Consider the following 21,957-nt stretch of genomic DNA (forward strand, 5'->3'; position numbering starts at 1 on the left):
CCGTGAGATCATGACCTGAGCCGAAGTCGGACGCTCAACTGACTGAGCCACCCAGGCACCCCTGTATTTTCTCTCCCATTTGTGTTTGCATTTCGATCTGCATTTTGAAGAAGCTTTTCACGCAGGTGTTCCTTTTTGTACAACCGCAATGGCACCATTCACACTGTAGTCTGTACCAGTAAACTTGTGTGTAACTCTGATCCTGTCTTTAAGGAATTAGCTAGCAAATGATATAAATATTTCAAGGCTTGGGCACAACTGGACTAGCACTGTGACAGTCAGCTGTGGCAGTGTCTGCAACAGTGCCGTGTGCCCTCTAGGTGGCAGCACATAAGCCTAACAGCTTTTCCCTCCCCACCCCTTTGTCATGCTGAAGGGTCAGGCCACACTCACTCTCATTATCTTAGAAAACTTCATCTCATCATGTCTGTCTGCAGCATAGACACAGGCAGTGTAACATCTTGTGACCAGCTCACAAGCATGACCAGTAGCTAAGTTACGAGGCGCCTCCCAGCGTGGCTCACCCCACCTGTGGGCTTGGTGGTGCCATCTGGTAACTATTTTCTTTGGGGGTCTTTGTAACTTAGGTCACAGTGACTACTCATTGAATCCAGGTAGTCTGGACATCTTGTCATCGAGCCTATTCCTTTCAGATGCTAAGATTAAATAAACCAGGGAACACCAACTTTATTGAATAACTAAGTCATTATACATAGATATTTTACAACACCTAAATCATTAAAAGTGCCCAACAAATAGTGTAGCTATAGAAGCAGCTACTGGTAAGATAAGAGAGAAATACAAATGAAGTGACATTTGTAATTAGATTCTCATTTAAAGCATTGCTATGATTCCTAGCATTAAAATTATTTACAAAAAACCCACATCAAGCTGAGATTCCCAAGAAGATGGGGAAGCAGATTAACTTCTAGCATTTGTTAGAGAGGGGTTATGTTAAGGAAGCATATTAAACTACCACTGCAGCCATTGGAATGGCTGTGTGGCTTTATCTCCAAACCATGGTGGCCACAGGGCCGCTCTAAGTGCATGAACAAGTCATATATACTTATTCTGTTGTATGTGTTTGTACAGAGCAGAATGTGTCAGGCAATGACATCTGAGATCTGGGCCACCTGTGCCTCACACACAAGGACAGGGCAGACAGCTAATGAACAAGGTCAGCTGTTGTCCCTTTGGTGAGAAGCAGGCTGTAAGTTGCTGGCATGTGTTTCCACTGCCTGGTGCACCTGGAGAGCAAGGGCGCCTGTGGGAGCTGTGGGAGCTCAGACTGGTGCACACACATGTCTCTGCTGTGCTTGAAAAGAAAATCTCTGTACCTGTATGTTTACTGAGTAAACTGTTGAATGAATTAATATGTGTGAGCGTGATCATTGGGAACAATGAACTCTAGCTTCCATTCAACTAGGTAACCCAAACCAAATCTGAGCTGTCGCCAGTTTCCAACATGTTTATCATTCAAATACTCCTGAAACATCAAGAGACCAGCTTTCGTTTACTTGTCGGCAGTGTTAAGAGTTAATGCTCTGCCCAGCCCTTGGCTCACCTCGCTTTTTTCCCCCCATGCTAAACTGGGGGCTCCCCTAATCCTTCGAATCTTAAAAGAGTAGGATACTTACAGTTTAGTGAGCACAACTTCTAAAAAGAGATGAGGCACACTAAAAAGATTTACTCACATCTACCCTGTGCTTTCTGTGTCAGATATCACCTGATCCGAATCCCCACGAAACCACATAGTGCAGGACCAGACCTGGATTCCACACCCCAATGTCCAGTGCTCAGCCCATGGGAGACGCACTTGTCCTTGGATTCCTTTACGGTCTTTTCCCCAAAGGTTTAATTTAATTAATTGATTTTATTTTTATTTTTGAGAGAGAGTGTGAGCAGGGGAGGGGGGAGAGCAAGAGAGGGAGAATTCCAAGCATGTTCTGCGCTGACAGCAGTGAGCCCCATGCAGGGATCCAACTCACCAACTGTGAGATCATGACCTGAGCTGAACTCGGTCAGACACTCAACGGACTGAGCCACCCAGGCACCAATTTTTTTTTTTTAAGATTTTAGTTGTTTGTTTTTTAATTTTGAGAGAGCGCACGCACGCATGCGCAAGCAGGGGACTGGCAGAGGGAGAGAATCCCAAGCAGGTTCTACGCTCAGTGCAGAGCCCAATATGGGGCTTGGTCTCAGGGCCCTGGGGTCATGACCTGAGCTGGTATCACGAGTGGAAGGCTTAATGGACTGAGCCCCAGGCGCCCTTTAATATTATATTTTTACTCTCTACACCGAAGTGGGGCTCAACCCACAACCCTGAGATCCGGAGTGGCTGTTCCACCGACTGAGCCAGCTGGGCACCCCAGACTGCTTTCCGGTCTGCAAGTCCTCCGAGCACAATCAGGCCCCTACTTTCATTAGTACCGGAGTTTGTTAAGTTGCGTGCTTCTCCCTGACTGAAAGGCTCTCCTATGGAAGGAACGAGAAACCACCAACTCCCGCATTCGTTCACCAGCGCGTATACACTCGGCCGGCGCCCTGCAACCAGGGAACTGGTGAAAAGCCCTGGGAGTTTATATGGCCAGGCGCGCCGCGGAGCCCTCTGGAAGATGTAGTTCTGGGACGAGCGGCACTCTGGGAAATGTAGTGCTGCGCGCACGCTTCCTCGGTGGGCCGGGCGAACCTTGGTACTACTGGCCGGAGGGGGAGGCCGTGTGGGGAGCGGGCGGGCTGCGGGGCGGGGGCGGCCTCGGTGTCCGCGCGGGCCCCGCGGTGTCCCCGGTGCGCGTTCTGCGGGTCAGGGCAGCGTGTGGGGCCAGTGGGGTCTGGGGCGGCGGGGCAGAGCGGGCCGGTCAGGCAGGATCGGAGCAGGGGACTCCGGGGATGGGTGACTGGGCCTGTGCGGAGGGCGCCGGAGGGAGCGGGGCCGAGAGCGGCTGGGGGCCGACGCCTGCTGAAGGGGCCGTGGGGCTCGGTGACGGGTAGTGAGGTGAGTGAGCGGGGGCCTGTCCGGACGAGTGTGGGGGCGGGGGCGGGGCTGGCGGGGTGCGTGGGGCGAGGGGTGGTTGTGGACCTGTTAGGGCGGCGTCCGGGGGTCTGCAGAAATGGTGGGACAGAATTAGAGATTTAAAGCTTTCGTGCCTTAAAGTCACCTTCGGGGAGTGAAAGATGGGGCCGCAGGCCTGAGCTGGTCTCAAGGTGTCAGTGATGTGGGCTGGGGGCGCCTTCGGGGTGTCAGTGATTGGGGCAGCTGTGGAGTGCAGAAATCGGGCGCCTGGTGGGGTTAGTGAAGGGCAAATAGAATTTGCTGATTGGAGGGAGCGTGAAGTTGAATATTTTCGGGGTGATAGATTGGGGTCTTGTGTGGTTTGGGGATTGCTGGGGTTTGCAAGAGCTCTGTGAGTGGGGGGACATTACTGGAGGGGGATTTTTCTCATTAACCTGTTATTTTGCCTTAGGGTTGAGTAGTTTGGGAGGCCAGTGGAGGTGTGGGGGGCGCTGTGTGTGTCACTAATTATAGGCTCACGGAGGAAGTGAGCCTAGGATGTCAGTTTACATCAGTGACTGGGGAATCCAGAGATCAGGATTAGGATGCCTGATGGGTGAGGAATTGGGGACAGTAGGAATGATTGAGCCATTAGGAAGGCCTGGGTATCAATCAGAAGAGTATTGGGGCACCTGGCTGGCCTAGTCGCTGGCGTGTGCAATTATTGAACTCGGGGTTGTGAGTTCAAGCCCCAGGCTGGGCGCAGAGTTCGCCTTTAAAAACAAAAAAGAAAAGGAAGAAAGAGTAGTGATTGTGGAACTATGGGTTAGTGACTGATTGTGGTACTATGGGGTTGGTGACTTGGTAGCCTGCAGGTGGAGGCAGAGACTGGTAGACATTTGGCTGTGAGTAACTGGGGGGCTGTGGGAATGACTGGGGACATAGTAGATTTGGACAACTGAGGCGACAGTTTGTGGGGACAGTCGGAGGAGTCATCGGGAAGCCTGTGGGAGTTAATAAGTTGGGGGGTGAATGAGGGACTTATTGGTGTAAGTGATAGGGTTGTGGGAGTTAGTGATGGGCCGAATGTGCCTGGTGACTGGGACTCACAGGGCTTGTTGGGAGTACGACTGGTGGAGTAAGTGGTGAATGGGCTTTTGCAAATGGTTGATTAGTGAGCTGTGGAATTGACTGGGAGGTCTTTGAGGCTGCTGATTGGGTGGACTTGGGGTCAGGGATCGAAGACGAGGGATGCCTGGATATCAGGTGTTGGTTGAAAATTGATTGAGTTTTTATACGATGTAATCACAGGTCTGCAGTTATATTTATTGGTCTGAAAGTGGGTTTACTATATAGCATAAAAGGCGATTCAAAAATGTAAGACTGTAAGATCACAGTTTTGTAACAATGTCAGACGGTTTCTAACACCCTGTGAGAGAGGTACCTTTGAAGTAGTGGGGTTATGGGTAATAATTGTTAGTTGATATGTATTTTCTGATTTCTCTATAATCATGTCCTGTAATAGTAAGAGCGCTAACTAGCATTTACTAAATGTGTATGTGCCAGTTATAGTTCTAAGGTACTTACATGTATTAACTAATTTAGAACTCTCAAAGAACGCTATGACCTTAAAATGAATTGTTTGTTGTATTTTGAGGAGAAACTCAGCTGAATTATTCATTTCATGAATGGTTGGATTCACTTTCCTCTTTTATTCATGCCTTTATTTAAAAATGAAATTGATGTTCAAGGGGTGCCTGGGTGGCTCAGTGGGTTAAGCATCTGACTTCAGCTCAGGTCATGATCTCGTGATTCGTGGGTTCCAGCCCCACGTCGGGCTCTGTGCTGACAGCTCGGAGCCTGGAGCCTGCCCCAGATTCTGTGTCTCCTCTCTCTCTGCCCCTCTGCCACTCATACTCTGTGTGTGTGTCTCTTTCTCTCAAAAATAAACAAACATTGAAAACATTTTTTAAATGAAATTGATGTTCTTATTTCCTGTTTGCTATATATTTTACACACACACCATTGCTGTCTCCCTTCCTTTCAGAGACAATGAATGCTTGGTTAAATGCTATCAATGCTGTGGGGTTCCTTCTGCGTACGCTGCTGTTTGAGTCCTTGTTAGATCTGTTTACAGTCTTTTTTTTAAAAGTTTGTTTATTGGGGCACCTGGGTGGCTCAGTCAGTTAAGCATCTGACTTCAGCTCAGGTCATGATCTCACAGTTCGTGAGTTCAAGCCCCACATCGGGCTCTGTGCTGACAACTTGGAGCCTGAAGCCTGCTTCAGATTCTGTGTCTCCCTCTCTCTCTCCTCCCCTGCTTGCGCTCTGTCTCTCTCTCCCTCAAAAATAAATAAAACATTAAAAAAATTAAATTAAATTAAAAAAGTTTATTTATTTTGAGAGAGAGAGAGAGCACGAGCAGAGGAAGGGCAGAGGGATAGAGAATCCCAAGCAGGTTCCACTCTTTGTGGAACCCAACGTGGGGTTCGATCCCACGAACTGTGAAATCATGACCTGAGCCAAAATTAAGAGTTGGATGCTTAACTGACTGAGTCACCCAGGAGCCTAGAGTATTTTTTTTTTTCATTTAAGTTTATTTAAATTCTAGTTAGTTAACATATATGGTAAAGTTGGCTTTGGGTGTAGAATTTAGTGCTTCATCACTTAGATACCACACCCATTGCTCATCACAAGTGTCCTCCTTAATACTCATCACCCATTTAAAGTCTGTTTAGAGTCTATAGAAAACACAGTTTGAGCTTTAAATGAAGGTGAGTTTTCAGCAAAAGAGGGAGATTTGCATCTACTAAAGAGACTTTGTTAACTGATTCAACAGATTCCGGTTTCCATGAAGTAATTGGCTTATTTGAGATAAAGAAGTCCCAGAAGTGAATCCTTGGTGAAGAGAGTCCTGACCAGAGGAGTTAAGAAGGATAGAGCAGAGCCTAAAGTTACTGGCCATTTTCCAAGTGTGGCAGAAAATGACTAAGTCCCAGGTAAGTAATTCATTTATTTCCTCAGTTATGGTTCCATACAATTCACCCATTTAAAGTGAACAATTTACTGGTTTTTAATGTTTATTTATTTTTGAGAGAGAGACACACACACAGAATTAGAAGCAGGCTCCAGGCTCTGAGCTGTCAGCACAGAGCCCTATGTGGGGCTCGAACCCACGAGCCATGACATCATGACCTGAGCTGAAGTCAGATACTTAACCAACTGGGCTACCCAGGCACCCTGTCACATTTTTTTTTTTTTTTAATTTACATTTTTTTATTGCTTTCAGTTGGAAAAGCTTTTGCCTGCCTTCAACTTTGGGCAATTTTCCCGTTTTGCTTCCCTCATTATTTCCTCCCCTTTATTCTCCATTTTCTCCAGTTTTGGAATGCTTGATGGGTATTCTCTTCTGGATCTATGCTCTGAGTTTAAAAACTTTTCTTTAATATATTTGACTTCTTTTCTTCTCACCTTGATTCTTGCAGAATTCATCAGTGTGGTAATTCACACTGCAAATGTCCTCTTCCATTAGATACATTCTGCTGTTTGGCCAGTATATCGAGATTTTTTTCCATTCAAGTTTTTAAATTTTATTTTTAATTTTATGTATTTATTTATTTATTTTTTTAGAGAGATAGAGTGAGCGAGCATGAGCAGGGAGGTGGGGCACAAAGGGAGAGAAAATCCCAAGCAGGTTCCACATTCAGTGCGGAGCCAGACTTGGGGCTTGATCCCACAACCCTGGGATCATGACCTGAGCTGATATCAAGACTTGGACGTGCACCCAGCCGAACCACCCAGGCGCCCCTTCATTCAAGTTTTAATAGCAACTTTTTTAATGATTCCTTCCAATGTTTCAGTGTGATGGTTGAAGAGAAGGGCCTAAAATGTGTGTGTTGTTTGCATTAAGACATTTGTTTCAAAATTAAATATACTATTTTTGTAGGGACAATAACCTATATAGGATGTGAAATCCAGATCTTGTGTTTGGCATAAAATCACTCTTTTGTTTTGTTTTGTTTTGTTTTGTTTTTTTAATTACCAGTAATGTGTTGGAGTCAGCTCATACCAACTTGCAAAACTTAAATTCTGAGTTTTGTAAACCAGTTATTAAACTTTGATAGCTTGAAATCAGCCATGGTAGGAATATTTTCAACACAGATTAGCAAATGCTACAAATTAGGACTGTTTTTCCAGAGAACTGACTTCTCAGCATAAGTCTGGATCACATTGAATAACTAATCACCCTCAGAAGTCATTCACAAGTTTAACAGCTTCACACATCAGATTGACTAATCTGGCTGGCATCATAGACTCAATTAGATTACCAGCATGGTACAGGGAATCATTAAACCGGTGAACTGAATGAATATGTGCCCCAATTCATATCTTGTATGAAAAGAGCCACATCTGCATGGCTGAGACGTGTCTAAAATTGACTGTCCTAAGACCCATGTAAGGCTTCTCCAGTAGAGTGCCCCAGTACTGTGGGGTGTTTGGTCTGTTTTGTTTTTGTTAGAATGAAATCCAAAATATGTTCACTGTGATTTATTCTTTGACCCTGAATCATGTAAAGTGTGCTGCTTAATTTACAAATACTTGAGGTGAGGAGTTCTCTACATACCTTTTTGTTATTACGTTCTGATTGTATTTTTTTTATGGTCAGAGAACGTCTCCTTATGATATCAATTCTTTGGGACTTATTTTATGGTCCAGCATATGGTGTATCTTTGGGAATAATCCATGTGAGTCAAGGAGAATGTGTTGTTGGATGGAATGTTCAATAAATAAATGTCAATTAGGTTAAATCAGTTGATAGCATGTTCAATTCTATATTCTTACTGATTTTTGTCTACTGGTTCAATCAATTATTGAGAGCCGGTGAAAACCTCCAGTTTTTTTTGAGGATTTGTACAAGAGTTTATGTACAATAAATGCCCAGACATAGAATTTCTGGGTCAAAGGCCATGCAAGTTTTACATATTAATAGAGATTACAAAATTGCCTTCTAAAAGCGTATTCAAATTTGTTTTATCAACGGTGTTTTGCTGACTCTTCCCCACATCCTTACCAACACTGAGTTGTATCACCTTTTTTTTTTTCTTTTCTTTTTTTTTAAGTAGGCTCCATACCCAGCATGGAGCCCAACACGGGGCTTGAACTCATGACCCTAATCAAGACCTGAGCTCATGACGTGAACTGAGATCAAGAGTCAGATGCTTAACCAACCGAGCCACCCAGGCGCCCCCATGTCAACTTTTTATCCTTGCCAACCTGATAGATGAAAAATGACATTTCCTTGTATTTTTAGCTTGCATTCTTTTAATTATTGCTGATAATGTTTTCTGTTTTTTGATTATGATAAGATAGACATAAACATGTTCATAATATTGTGCAACCATCACTACCATCCACATCCATCACTTTTTTCGCCTTATGCAATTGAAACTGCACCCATTTATTTATGTCAGTATTTTCGTCATGTATTTTGAAGCTCTGTTATTTTTTTATTTTTATTAAAACAATTTTTTTAATGTTTATTTATTTTGGAGAGAGAGTCAGAGCACAGGGGGCAGAGAGAGAGAGGGAGACACAGAATCTGAAGCAAGTAACCTCTAGGCTCTGAGCTGTCAGCACAGAGCCTGATGTGGGGCTTGAACCCACAAACTGTGAGATCATGACCTGAGTTGAAGTCGGAAGCTTAACCAACTGAGCCACCCAGGTGCCCCTCTGTTACTTTTTTTTCAATATTTGTTCATTTTTGAGAGAGAGAGAGAGAGCGCGTGTGTGCAAACCTATGAGCAGGGGAAGGGCAGAAAAAGAGGGGGACAGAGGATCTGAAATGGGCTCCATGCTGACAGCAGAGAGCCTGACGCAGGGCTTGAACCCTCGACTTGAGAGATCATGATCTGAGTGGAATTGGACACTTAACCGACTCAGCCACCCAGCCGCCAGGTGAAGCTTTGTTATTAAATGTTTGCACATTTAGGATTATTATGTTTTCTTGATGAATTGACCCTTCTGTTGTTATGAAATGTCCTTTTTTATCTTTTATATAAGCAATACCCCTTATCTTGAAGCTTACTTTGTTTAATATTAATGTAGCTACACTAGTTTCTATATGAATGTCTGAGTGCTATTACCCTTTCCTGTATTTTACATCTAACTTATTTGTACCTCTGTAATTGTGTCTTGAGCACCTGGGTGGCTCAGTCGGTTAAGTCACTGACTTTGGCTCAGATCACGATCTCACGGTTCGTGGATTCGAGCCCCGCGTCGGGCTCTGTGCTGACAGCTGAGCCTGGAGCCTGCTTCAGATTCTGTGTCTCCCTCTCTCTGCCCTTCCCCTGCTCACACTCTGTCTCTCTCTGTCTCTCAAAATTAAATAAATTTTTAAAAATCATCATTAAGTGTGTCTTTTGTAAGTATCATATAGGTAGGTCTTACTTTTTCCAGTCTGATAATCTCTCTTTTCTGTGGAATGTTTATTTAGTCCGTTAACATTTTAAGTAATTATTGACATATTTGGGTTGAAGTCTAGCATCTTGCTATTTGTTTTCTATTTGTACTATTTGTTCTTTGTTTCTTTTCCCTGCCTTCTTTTGGAGCGTTTGTGTGGTGGTCCCTGTTCTCGGGTGTTGGAGGACATGTGCTTCTGCGCGACTCTGCCCTCCTGCTTTCCACAGCCTGAGTCCCCAGGCACAGGAACGAAGCACTTTCTTCTGGGCTTCCTCCCTCCTTCTTCTCACCATGCGATGGGCCCACCCTCGTTGACGAGGCCTTCGGTGTTGGTGGACACATGCTGTGCTGTCTCCATGTAGCCACCCTTTGAAAGGGTTGTTTTGGGTTTTTTTCCTGAAAAACATGCTAGATTTTTTTGTTTGTTTGAACATTTTGGACATTCCATTATACGTTGGCTTGCATTGTTTCTGGTGAGAGGTCAGTTGTCCCATCCCTCTTATGTTGATCCCTGGAATGTACTGCGTCTTACCCTCTGGCTGATTTTAAGATTTTATTTTTAGTTTTGAGCAATTTGGCTCTGATGAACCTCGGTCTGGTTTTCTTTATATGTATCCTGATTGGGATACTTTGAGTTTCTTGTGTCTGTGGAATGTTTTTCTTCACATTTGGAACATTTCCAGCCATTATTTACTCAAATATTTTTTTCTGTCCTATTTTCTTTCTTCTGACCCTCCAATTATGGTGTATAAGATGTTTTTATATTGTCCTACAGGTCACTGACACTTGATACATTGTTTCCAGTGCTTTATACTGTGTATGTTGGTTTTTTTTAACTTTATTTTATTTAGTTTGAGACCGAGAGAGCAAGTGTAGGGGAAGGGCAGAGAGAGGGAGAGGGAATCCCAAGCAGGCTCCATACTGTCAGCACAGAGCCCAATGCGGGGCTCGATCTCATGAACTGTGACATCATGACCTGAGCCGAAATCAAGAGTCAGGCGCTTAACCGACTGAGCCACCCAGGTGCCCCTGTATGGTTTTTATTAATCGATTTTCAAGTTCATGAATCTTTTCCTTCATAACATCTGCTGTTAAGTCCATTTGATAAGTACTTAATATCAGCTGTTCAGTCTAGAGTTTCTATTTGGTTCTTTTTTAAAAAATTAATTTCCTTTTCTCTCCTGAAAGATTCCATCCCTTCACTTATCATATCCATGTTTCCTCTAAGTTATTCAACATATTTAGTATTGTTATTTTAGAGTCTGTCTCTTAATTCACATAAATTAGGCATCTGTAGATCTCCTTCTGTCGGCTGGTTTTACTTTCTGTGGCCGTAGTTCTTGGTCACATTTTTATACTTCTTTGTATATATATTTTACTGCATTCTAGATGTTGTAAATAAAAAATGGTGGAAACTGAAGTATAACTTGCTTCATTTTGTTCACTTTCCAGAGTATATAGACTCTTTCCTTTAGAAAGTAGGGTGGAGGTTTATCATTCTGGTTTTTTTCTAGAAGTGAGTTGAATTAGTTCACAATTTATTTTATTTATTTGTGTATTTTTTAACGTTTTTAATTTTACTTTTTGAGAGACAGAGACGGACAGAGTGCTAGTTGGGGAGGGGCAGAGAGAGAGGGAGACACAGAATCCGAAGCAGGCTCCAGGCTCTGAGCCATAAGCAGAGAGCCTGACATGGGGCTCAAACCCATGAACTGTGAGATCATGATCTGAGCCAAAGTCAGACACTCAACGGACTGAGCCAGCCAGGCACCCCTGTTCGGTTATTTATTTAACGTTTATTCATTTGAAAGAGACAGAGTGTGAGTGGGGGAGGGGCAGAGAGAGAGGGAGACACCAGAATCCGAAACAGGTTCCAGGCTCTGAGCTGTCAGCACAGAGCCCGACGCGGGGCTCAAACCCACGGACAACGAGATTATGACCTGAGCCGAAGTCAGACACTGAACCCGCTGAGCCACCCGGGTGTCTGTCAGATTTCCTGTTTTAAACACCAATGTATTTATTGCCCGGCGGACATGTACAAGAAAGTCTCTAAGGCAGGAGCAGAAGGTGAATATTTTAGGCTTTTCCGGCCACACATCCCTGGCGCAACTGCTCACCTCCCCTGCGGTCCTGCAAGAGAGTCATGGATCGTACGTGAACAGATGGCTGGAAGCTGGCTTTCAAGAAGCTTTATTTTAGCATCTAAGTGCTGACTGGGCTTGGCAATTTGCAGCCCCTGCTCTAAGGTGCGAGCCGGGCGGACAGCACTGCTGGTGCACGGAAGGTGACTGTCCCCAGTGCTGGCACATAGAAGGTGACTCTGTGCCCAGTGCTGGCAGACAGGTGACTGTCCCCACTGCTGACACACAGAAGGTGACTCTGTCCCCGGTGCTGGCAGACAGGTGACTGTCCCCAGTGCTGGCACACAGAAGGTACTCTGAACCAGCCACACCCGCAGTGCATTCATCCATATTCTTGGCTTGTCGGGATATTGAAAAGTTTTCATTTTTGCCGATCTAAGGGGTAAATGATAACCCCTTACAGTTGTGTTTAAACCACGTATGTTCTCTGGCCCCAGCGTCTGTGGTAACTTGACCTGGCGACAAGATTGAGGGCCCTGTGAGGACAGAGTGAATCCCGTTCACCTTCGTGTTGATGACACCAGAGTGGAACCTCACACACTTGTGGGTCGATAAACATTCTAGGTCATACTATCTCACTTAAAACACTACAGGATTTTTAAGACTTCTGTTTCTCCAGTAAGGTATAATGCAAATCTAGGCATGTGATAAAAAGCCTGTGTACTGAATCCTGATAAGAATGGTCAAAATCAGTGTATCGGAGATGACTTCATTTACAAATAGTGGGAGCTCTGATAATAAGGCCATAGAACTTTCTCCTGCAAGACACCCGGAAGTAGATGGTCCTGGGCTGGCACAGCTCATGACCGGTATCATAAAGGACAAAATGTTTCCAGGTTTCTGCTCTGCCAAACTTCACTCACATTGTCTCACGTCCCAAAGTGGCTGCAGCAGCTCTGAGGGCAACGTCTGCGGTAACAGCAGGAAGAAAGGTAGAGGGGGCAGAGGGCGAAATCAGTATCTCTTTTACCCAAAAACGGCAGCTTCCCCGCGGATGGCCCTCACACACCTCGTACGTCCTATCTCCGGCACACAGTCACGTGACCGACTCTAGATGTAAGAGAGACAAGAACAGAGGGAGCCGGCATCCGGCTCAGAGCAATTGCGATTCGTTACTGGGAACTGGGCACTTTGGCGTGGCGGCTCCCGGGGGCTCCCACTCCAGGGCCTTGCCGCCTTTCCTTTGTTATGGTATCCATTTCTTCAGATTCAGCAAGGACATGCTCTTTCAGGGGTCATTGGCTTTTGAGGATGTGGCCGTGAACTTCACACGGGACGAGTGGCAGCTCCTGGACTCTGCTCAGAAGAACTTGTACAGAAACGTGATGCTGGAGAATGTGAGCAGTCTCGTGTCCCTGGGTAAGGACATCTTGTGCGGACTCGGGCTCTGCCCAGGCACTTGCCATTTCCTCTTCGCTTACTATCAATGGGGGCCTTTGAAGTGTGCAGTGACTTAGGCTTTAGCTTAAGAATTCACGAATTCTCAGCGCTGTTTTGTGTTGAGTGCACGCTCACATCCCAGATGGAAGGCCTCCCTGCACAGCCTCTGAAGCTAAGCATTTATTTATTCTCAGAAGTCTGAAGCCCAATAAATTAGGCTCCAGTCATGTGTGATTTTTCACATACAGGGTTTCAACTTATCAAACCAGATGTGATCTTCAAACTGGAGCGAGAGCAGCCTTGGATACTAGGCGAAGAGGTCCCAAGTCAGAGCCTGTCGGGTGAGTCACATGTGAGAAGGTGGAATTTTAATGCCAGTTTAGGGGCGCCGGGGTGGCTCAGTCGGTTAAGCGTCCGACTTCAGCTCAGGTCATGATCTCGCGGTCCGTGAGTTCAAGCCCCGCGTCGGGCTCTGTGCTGACAGCTCAGAGCCTGGAGCCTGCTTCGGATTCTGTGCCTCCCTCTCTCTCTGGCCCTCCCCTGCTCATGCTCTGTCTCTCTCTGTCTCAAAAATAAATAAAAAAAAAAATTAAAAAAATTTTAATAAAAAAATACATGTCAGTTTACAGTGGACGTAAAGACAGTGAGGGATGGGCACCTTTGAAATGCTGTTTAGATAATTCTCCAATCACTAAACCTTTAGAAGGGACTCAGAACCACGGATATGAGCTTCTCAGATACCCAGATCTTATATAGATCACTTATCTGTGTGAGGATAATCTGTCCGTCTTTGCTTTGATTTTAGAGTGAGCTATGCTCCTCTGGTCTGTACTAAGGAGCCCAACCCTTCTCACCTCAGACCGTGTGTGTTCTTTTCCCCTCTCCACGCCACAAACGTATCCTGCTGATAGATCCCTTGTCTTTTCACTGGTACCGAGAATTCATTGTGTTTTTTTCTTCTCATCATTCTAATTCCCTCCTATTTTCTTTCCCTTTTTATTGTTAAATGCCTCAGATTACTATTATATACCTGCGGTCATTCCTTCTATTCTCTACTTGATTTCTTTTATGGAAGTTTACTCCTTCTATGCCTATAACCAAAGGAATAACTTTGGTGTCATCATTTCCTACCTTGTAGTGCAACTTTTTAATGCAGATTGTGCTCAGATAAAACCCTACCTTTGCTTAGGACAGATTATTATATCATGGCCTTTAGCAACCTATTTAGTCAAAGGTTTTTTTTTTCCCCTTTCCCTTATCTATTATTAGTTTTCTACCTCAGTTTCCATGAGAGCACTTTATTTAATTTTAATTCCCAAACATGTATAGTTGTGCATGATGTTTTCTGCACTTCTAGTTCACCTGTTCACGATTATTGAATCCACAAAATATGTTTATCATTCTCCTTTCTAGAATACTGGAAAGTTGACGATTACAAAGCTTGGCACCAAGAAATCCAAGACAGGATTAAAAAATCGGAACAAGTCCATGAAACTAACGCCAGTGGAAAAACATTCCAACCCAGCATGAACCTTGCACCGTTAAAGCAAAAGTCCAGTAAGCATGTCTCAAATGGAAACCATTTGAAACACTCGTTAGGTTTATTTACTGAGGCTGGAAACCGTGGAAGAAGGAAACCTGGTAAATTCAATGGATATGAGAAATCCTTTTTCTATACCGAACATGGAAAAACTCATGTTGGAGCAAAATGCTACGAATGTAACGATTGTGGAAAAGTCACCAGCAAGAAGTCACGACTCATTGTACATCAGAGAACACACACAGGAGAGAAACCATTTAAATGCGGTGAATGTGGCAAAGCCTTTTCCCAGAAGTCACACCTTGTGACACATCAGACGGTTCACACAGGAGAAAAACGTTATGGATGTGAGTGTGGGAAGGCCTTCTCTAGAAAGTCTCATCTCATTACACACCAGAGAACTCACACAGGAGAGAAACCTTATGAATGCAGTGAGTGCAGCAAAGTCTTTTCTCAGACGTCCCAGCTCATTATTCATCAGCGAAGTCATACAGGAGAGAGACCGTATGCTTGCGGTGAATGTGGGAAAGGCTTTAGTGGGAAATCGCAACTTATTACTCATAAGAGAACCCATATAGAGGAAAAGCCCAATAAATGCAATGAATGTGGGAAAGCCTTCAGGGAGAAGTCAAGTCTCCGTAAACATCAGAGAATTCATTCAGGAGAGAAACCATATGGGTGCAGCGAATGTGGGAAAGCCTTCAGTGGGAAGTCACTCCTCCTCAGACATGAGAAAACTCACTCAGGAGAAAAGCCCTATGGATGTAAGGAATGCACGAAGGCATTTATTTGGAAGTCACAGCTCATCATACATCAGAGGACTCACACAGGAGAGAAGCCCTATGGATGTAGCACTTGTGGGAAAGCTTTTTCCCAGAAATCACACCTCGTGATACATCAGAGAACTCACACAGAAGAGGAACCCTAGAAATAGAGCGAGTGTGAGACACTTTTAAGAAAATAATCACCCTTCTCTCTATATCATAAAACACATTTATAAAAATCCTGCGAATGCCATGAGTGTAGGAAGGTCATTGGCGGGAAGTTCTACTTCCTTGAACGTCAGAATGCCGAATTGGAGAGTAAGCCTCTGTGTGCAGTGAATGTGGCAAAGGCAGTAGAGACAAGCGCTCAGCAAATGGTCTAGTCTCATCATAAATCAAGTTATTCATATCGAGGACAAAATAATGACTTAAATGAATACAGGAAAATTTGTCCATAGCAATGTCAAAAAAAAAAATCAATTTCCAAGTACGGTACTGCATCTTTAAAAAAAAGATTATATATTCTATTTTAAGTGATAAGCTTATGAAGCTTTAAAGATATGTATGTCTGTGTATGAGTATGTTCAGTAATCTTGACAGCCAAGTAGAAAGCCTATTGCTTCAGACAAATATAGGGCTTATATTCCTGAGTATGGCTACATCTTGTGAATTTATATAATTTCATAGCGTATGTGAAATTAATCTGTGAATATGGTATATGTCATGTTTATAGCACAGCATCTCTCAAGGGTGCTGCACAATGTATATCGTTTGTCTTGTACCATAGTAGAAGGTAAGCCAGACCAAATGATTTAGTTATTACTTAACAAATAGTTTAAGTTGTATTGCCACAACTTTTTGGCACATGCAAATGAGTTTGGGAACTCTTACCATGCCCTGTGTTCAATAACAGAAGCTGGAATTTTTCAATAAAATCTCCTGCCTCTTCTGAGTCGCCAGTTACATCCAGATTGTTGACATTAAACATGCAAAGGCAAGAATACAAGTTAATGTCTGACCAAGTGAGCAAAAGAAAAACTCTGAACTGCATTGCTCGTCATCTAAACAGACGAGAAGTGGAGCTGGCAAAAATGAAATACCCACAAGGGGCTCCCGGGTGGCTCAGTCGGTTGGGCGTCCGACTTCAGCTCAGGTCATGGTCTTGCAGTTCGTGGGTTCGAGCCCCGCGTCGGGGTCTGTGCTCACAGCTCAGAGCCTGGAACCTGCTTCAGATTCTGTGTCTCCCTCTCTCTCTGCCCCTCCCCCGCTCATGCTCTGTCTCTCTCTCAAAAATAAATAAACATTTTAAAAATTTTAATAAAATCAAATACCCACAAAACATATCCTCCTGTTATTTTTCAGGGGCATTTTTTCTTCTTCTTCTTTAATGTTTATGTTTGAAAGAGAGTGCGCGTACGCGTTGGGGAGGAGCAGAGAGAGAGGGGGACAGAGGATCTGAGCTGTCAGCACAGAGCCCGACACGGGGCTCGAACTCCTGAACTGCGAGATCTTGACCTGAGCTGAAGTCGGACGCTCAACCAACCGAGCCACCCAGACGCCCCTTAGGTGCCCCAAATCTTTAAATAATGTATTTGAAAATGCCAAAAGCCTGTCTTGAATGTTGGTGAAATTCAGAGCTTTGTATCACTCCCTATATGTGTGATTTTCTTGCGTTGCTAACTTGTCTCTGTTGAAACCATCTACTATGCATGTTCCCTCTACCTCTGTTTAGAATTTTTAGTAATTCCTCTCCTTGGTAATGCCTGACAATGTCAGAATCCTTTCCTGAATGATTGTAACGTTTAGAATTACAGAAAAATGACTGTTTTCATCAGACAAAGGGAGACTTGTGGACAACGGTCTTTAGATTTCACATCCAAGAGCAAATGTTATTTGCATATGGGGCTGTATCAAAATTAAGAGTTAGGGCCTAGGTTAACACAGTATTGCTTTGGGGGATGACCTTGACCCCAAATTTCTCATGCAGCCCATACGGGGAGCTCTTCATTATTCTGAAGTGTCACGTGGGATTTGTTGTCTGGCTTACTGGTCAGGGTCCAGTCTTGAAAACGACTGCCCTAAGAAAAGCAGCTGGAATCTGGCTGGGAGCTGCTGACAGAGGCGGTGGGAGAGATGAGACGTCACGTGCGGTTTCTGCTCTCTGTCCTTGCACCTTGGGCTCCTGTCAAACGTCACGATTACAGGTCTTGATGCCGTTTGAGCGTCTTGTGCCAGGGAATCAACAGAGAAGGAGGTTACCATTACTGCTGGAGTGTTTGATCTGCAGGATTAAGGAATGGCTGGTACACATTTGGGGCCAGGTGACTCTGTATGGAGCCTGACAGATTCACTGACAAGCCTCGTAGTATTTCCCTGTGAGTTCCCGTGGGAGACTAAAGCACCCATTAGGACAGGACTACTAGAAATTCAGTCTTCAGTGATGAAGAAAGAACCTTGACCCACCAGTAGCTTGCTAATGGCAAGCATAACGTGCAACGGGGGCAGAGAAAAAAATTTTTTGATCTCAGCCAGCGTTTTATGGTGAATACCTGGCAACTGTACCTGCTGTGTATATTTTTGTTATGTTTCAACAAACTTTCCTTCCCTATTTTTTGTTTTGATATGGAACGTTGATTGGCGAGGTTTTGTTTTAGGATTCAGTTCATAGATCATGAGATCGAGCAAAGTCACATTGTGCTTAGAGACCCTAGACTTGAGATACAAACGAGGACCTCTAGGACTTTGTATTTTCTCTCGTTGGGGAGAGGATGAGAGTGTCACTGTGGGATTCGCCCATTCATGATAGGCAGGACAGCATTGTCACCTTACTGTCACATGTGTATCACGGGAGGATGAGAAGGAAGGGTGACAAATAACAGAGTGGGTGGACCGTGCTGACCCTGGACCTGCCTGGTCCTCAGACCCATTCCTTCCTCTACCCTCCCTGCTCTGCTCCCAGGGCTGGGGAAGCCTGGCCCGCAGGTGTATCCCAGTCTCCTGTATCAAGTGCTTCTAGATGAATTTGGGGAAACTGAGGGGAAACTGAAGGGTGTGAGATTAGTAAACAAAAAATATTTCTTCCGTCTGGGCCTCAGGTAACCTCTCCAGCAATGGCTGTGTCTCCTCTGTCACTCCAGCTGTTCTTAGGTAGACATGCTGTGGTTACAGCTTCCGCTGGGTGACCCTGGACCGGGGATCCGGTAAACACCTCCTCCTTTTGTCCCCCTGCTGAGTGACGGTCATGGATTCCTGCTTCTGCACCTTGGCTTTCGCATCTGGGACGCCTCCCCACCCTCTCCGGCACCTCATCCCTCCTATCACCCGTGTCACCAACTTCCCACATTAAGTTCCCTGTTTTACTTACAGTAGTTTTTATTTTTATTTTATTTTATTTTTTTTTTAATTTTTTTTTTTTAACGTTTATTTATTTTGGGGACAGAGAAAGACAGAGCATGAATGGGGGAGGGGCAGAGAGAGAGGGAGACACAGAATCGGAAGCAGGCTCCAGGCTCTGAGCCATCAGCCCAGAGCCCGATGCGGGGCTCGAACTCACAGACCGTGAGATGGTGACCTGAGCTGAAGTCGGACGCTTAACCGACTGAGCCACCCAGGCGCCCCAGTTTTTATTTTTAGATTGGACCCTTGGCATTACAAGTGTGGGAGGGACAGTTCTTGATTCGGGGCATGTAGAGCTTCCTACAAGACAGCCTCCCAACCTTGCACAGTATGTGAGTTCCTAGAAGAATTGCTCATAATAAACAAATACTGGAAAAAATTCAAAACAGCTAGTGAGTGGCTAAGGAAAATATGCTATGTCCATACAATAAAATCCCTTTTTGCGATAAAAAGACGCACGACGTAGTTGCCGCAAGAAAGGAACCAGTCACGAAAGACTAGACTGGATTTTCTATTTACATGAAAATGTCCAGACTTGTGGTTGCCTTAGGCCGGGCTTACAAGTGGGGACTAACTGCCAGCGGAAGTGGGGGGAACATCTGGCAGTGATGACACTGGACTTTTTTTTTTTTTTAACGTTTATTTATTTTTGAGACAGAGAGAGACAAAGCATGAACAGGGGAGGGGCAGAGAGAGAGGGAGACACAGAATCGGAAGCAGGCTCCAGGCTCTGAGCTGTCAGCACAGAGCCCAACGCGGGCTTGAACTCACGGACCGTGAGATCGTGACCTGAGCCGAAGTCGGACGCTCAACCGACTGAGCCACCCAGGCGCCCCGAGAGTCGCTTTCTGGAGACACAGCGTGAGCCCCTGAGGGAATTTTTCCCTGGGACGACCAGCCCAAGCCGCTCAGGTGAGCGTGACTCAGTAGTCAGCCTGGGACACAGGTGTGTGCAGTGAAGGTGCCACAAGCACACACGTGCACCCACACACACCTTATCCCGCTGATCCGGTGTGCCTCGTGGCATTTTACTACTACATCGTGAATAGTTTTGCACACTGATTGTCAGAGTAAGAGCCAAAGTCATTGTGTTCTCAATCGAATGGCTTTCTCGGTGCCATGAACATTTTGTACAAAATGCTTTGTGTGTTAGAAACTTATTATTTTTAATTTTTTTAAATGTTTATTTTTGAGAGAGAGAGAGGAGAGGAGAGAGAAAGAGTGTGAGAAGGGGAGGGGCAGAGAGAGAGGGAGACACAGAATCCGAATCAGGCTCCGGGCTCCGAGCTGTCAGCACAGAACCTGACACGGGCTTGAACGCATGAACCACGAGATCATGACCCGAGCCGAAGTCAGATGCTCAACCGACTGGGCCACCCGGGCATCCCTGTGTGTTAGGAACTGCTATTTTTTACGTTTTATGTGCACCCTGTTGGATGTTCTCGAAGGTGCTAAAGGGGAGCTCTGTGGCGCACGAATGTCAGCCTGCTTGCCTTTCCTGCCCTTGGCCTCTCCCAGTCGTCACCGGGCCGTGAGAGAGGCTGGGCACGTCCCAGCCCTGAGCCCCTCGGGGCCGACGTTTAAGTAGGACACCCGTTCCTGATGGAGGGCAGGGTCAGGGCCAGAAATCAGGGCACAGTCAGGGGGCCCTGAGGGGAATGGCCGGAGCTCCCTGGTTGCCTGTACCCTGGCCCTCTGTCTGCAGAAGCTCCCTCTCGCCACCAGCCCAGGCTGTCCTCCCCTCCCCCGGGCAGGCTCCCCAGGGCTCCACGGTCTTCTGGTAGGTCTTTCCTCCCCTCTGCTGCTCCTGGAATCAGACTTGAAAGCAGGTAGCGCCACGATTTCAGCAGCTGGGCTGCAGACCCCCGCTCCCTGCCTGCTGAAATGAGTCAGGAGGGGAAACGTGGCCCCTGAAATGCAGGAGCTGCCTGGTGCCCTGAGCCTGATTTCGGCTGGGGGTCACTAGCACATATATAAAAAGAGTATGTCTGGGGGCATCTGGCAGGCTCAGTCAGTTAAGTGCCTGACTCTTGATTTCGGCTCAGGTCGTGATCTCACGGGTTTATGAGTTCGAGCCCCACCTCAGGCCCCCTGTTGCCACACTGGGATTCTCTCGCTCCCTCTCTTTCTGCCCCTCCTCCTCCGCCCCCCTCAGAATAAATAGATAAACTTTAAAAAACAATTTAAAAAATGGTATATCTGCACGTACACAAGCATAGCCACAATAGTTTACTGTCAAAACTTTGCTGTGTTCTCACGTTTTATTTTTATTTTTATTATTTAAAAAAAATTTTTTATGTTTATTTTTTGAGAGTGAGAGACAGAGCATGAGTGCGGATGGGGCAGAGAGAGGGAGATACAGAATCGGAAGTAGGCTCCAGGCTCTGAGCTGTCAGCACAGAGCATGACGCGGGGCTCGAACCCGCGGACTGTGAGATCATGACCTGAGCTGAAGTCAAACGCTCAACCGACTGAGCCACCCAGGCGCCCCATTTTTTTTTTTTTTTGAAAGTTTTATTTATTGAAGTAATAAATACTTACTCTACACCGAAAGTGGGGTTCGAACTCACAACCCTGAGATCAAGACCAAGAGTTGCATGCTCTTCCAACAGAGCCATCCACGTTTTAAACGTTTTAAAGAAACAAGTGTGTGTTGAAAGCCCTGAGTACCGAGGCGGGGACAGCAGGCTGGTTCTGGAGCCAAGACGCACCGCCGTTGTCTGAAGGACCAGGGGAGGCGCCCGGACGCAGGGGCTACAAGAAACCGAGCACAGGGTCTCGGTGCCTGGGTCCCGAGCCGGGCCCTTGAGAAGGCCGGAACCACCCCCGCCCCCCACCCACCGGTGGGATGTCAGGGGAGCTCTGGTTGGGAAGGCGGCCTCCCCTCCTACCCTTCTGACTCAGGCTGGGGGATGAAGACAGGCTACTTGTGCCCCTCATTAGAGGAGCAGTGGCTGCACCCCACGCCCATTCCTCCTCCACCTTTCCAGCCCCGGGGCCCACTCAAGTGAGGTGGAGAGGCAGGCAGAACTGCCCGGCCCTTATCGCCGGGGCCCCTCTGCACAGAGCCCAGCAAGGTGGGTGATGCTCTCCTTCCCCGCGTGCTGGAAGACGGGCTGACCCAAAGGAGCTATGGACAGGAGGTGCGGGGTATGCACTTGCTCAGCAGGGCCTGGTCCGTGCTGTCCTTCTCCGGTGACCTGAAGGACAGCGTGTCCAGGCAGCCCGACAGCTCGGGGCGGAAGGCACAGGGGAATGTGGGCACTACAGGGAGGATGCCGGCGC

General features: G+C 45.9%; 1 protein-coding gene across 2 annotated transcripts; it reads left to right on the forward strand.

Moving 5' to 3' along the window:
* Positions 1–2,614: 2,614 nt before the first annotated feature.
* Positions 2,615–16,436, forward strand: LOC122203216 (zinc finger protein 84-like). Of its 2 annotated transcripts, none has more exons than XM_042909800.1 (5): positions 2,615–2,693; positions 5,832–5,991; positions 12,825–12,951; positions 13,221–13,313; positions 14,386–16,436. In XM_042909800.1, the coding sequence occupies exons 2-5, from the start codon at positions 5,977–5,979 to the stop codon at positions 15,438–15,440; spliced, it is 1,290 nt and encodes a 429-aa protein (XP_042765734.1). In that variant the 5' UTR covers positions 2,615–2,693; positions 5,832–5,976; the 3' UTR covers positions 15,441–16,436. The 2 variants fall into 2 exon arrangements, with proteins under 2 accessions (XP_042765734.1, XP_042765733.1); XM_042909799.1 differs by lacking the exon at positions 2,615–2,693 and adding an exon at positions 2,844–2,995.
* Positions 16,437–21,957: the final 5,521 nt, after the last annotated feature.

The sequence above is a fragment of the Panthera leo genome, chromosome D3, assembly GCF_018350215.1.
Source record: "Panthera leo isolate Ple1 chromosome D3, P.leo_Ple1_pat1.1, whole genome shotgun sequence".
Classification (NCBI taxonomy): domain Eukaryota; kingdom Metazoa; phylum Chordata; class Mammalia; order Carnivora; family Felidae; genus Panthera; species Panthera leo.

Coding starts and splice junctions, on each gene's coding strand:
- LOC122203216 (XM_042909800.1), top strand. Junction 12,952..13,220: donor GAGCAGTCTCGTGTCCCTGG/GTAAGGACATCT, acceptor TTTCACATACAG/GGTTTCAACTTATCAAACCA. Junction 13,314..14,385: donor CCCAAGTCAGAGCCTGTCGG/GTGAGTCACATG, acceptor TCTCCTTTCTAG/AATACTGGAAAGTTGACGAT.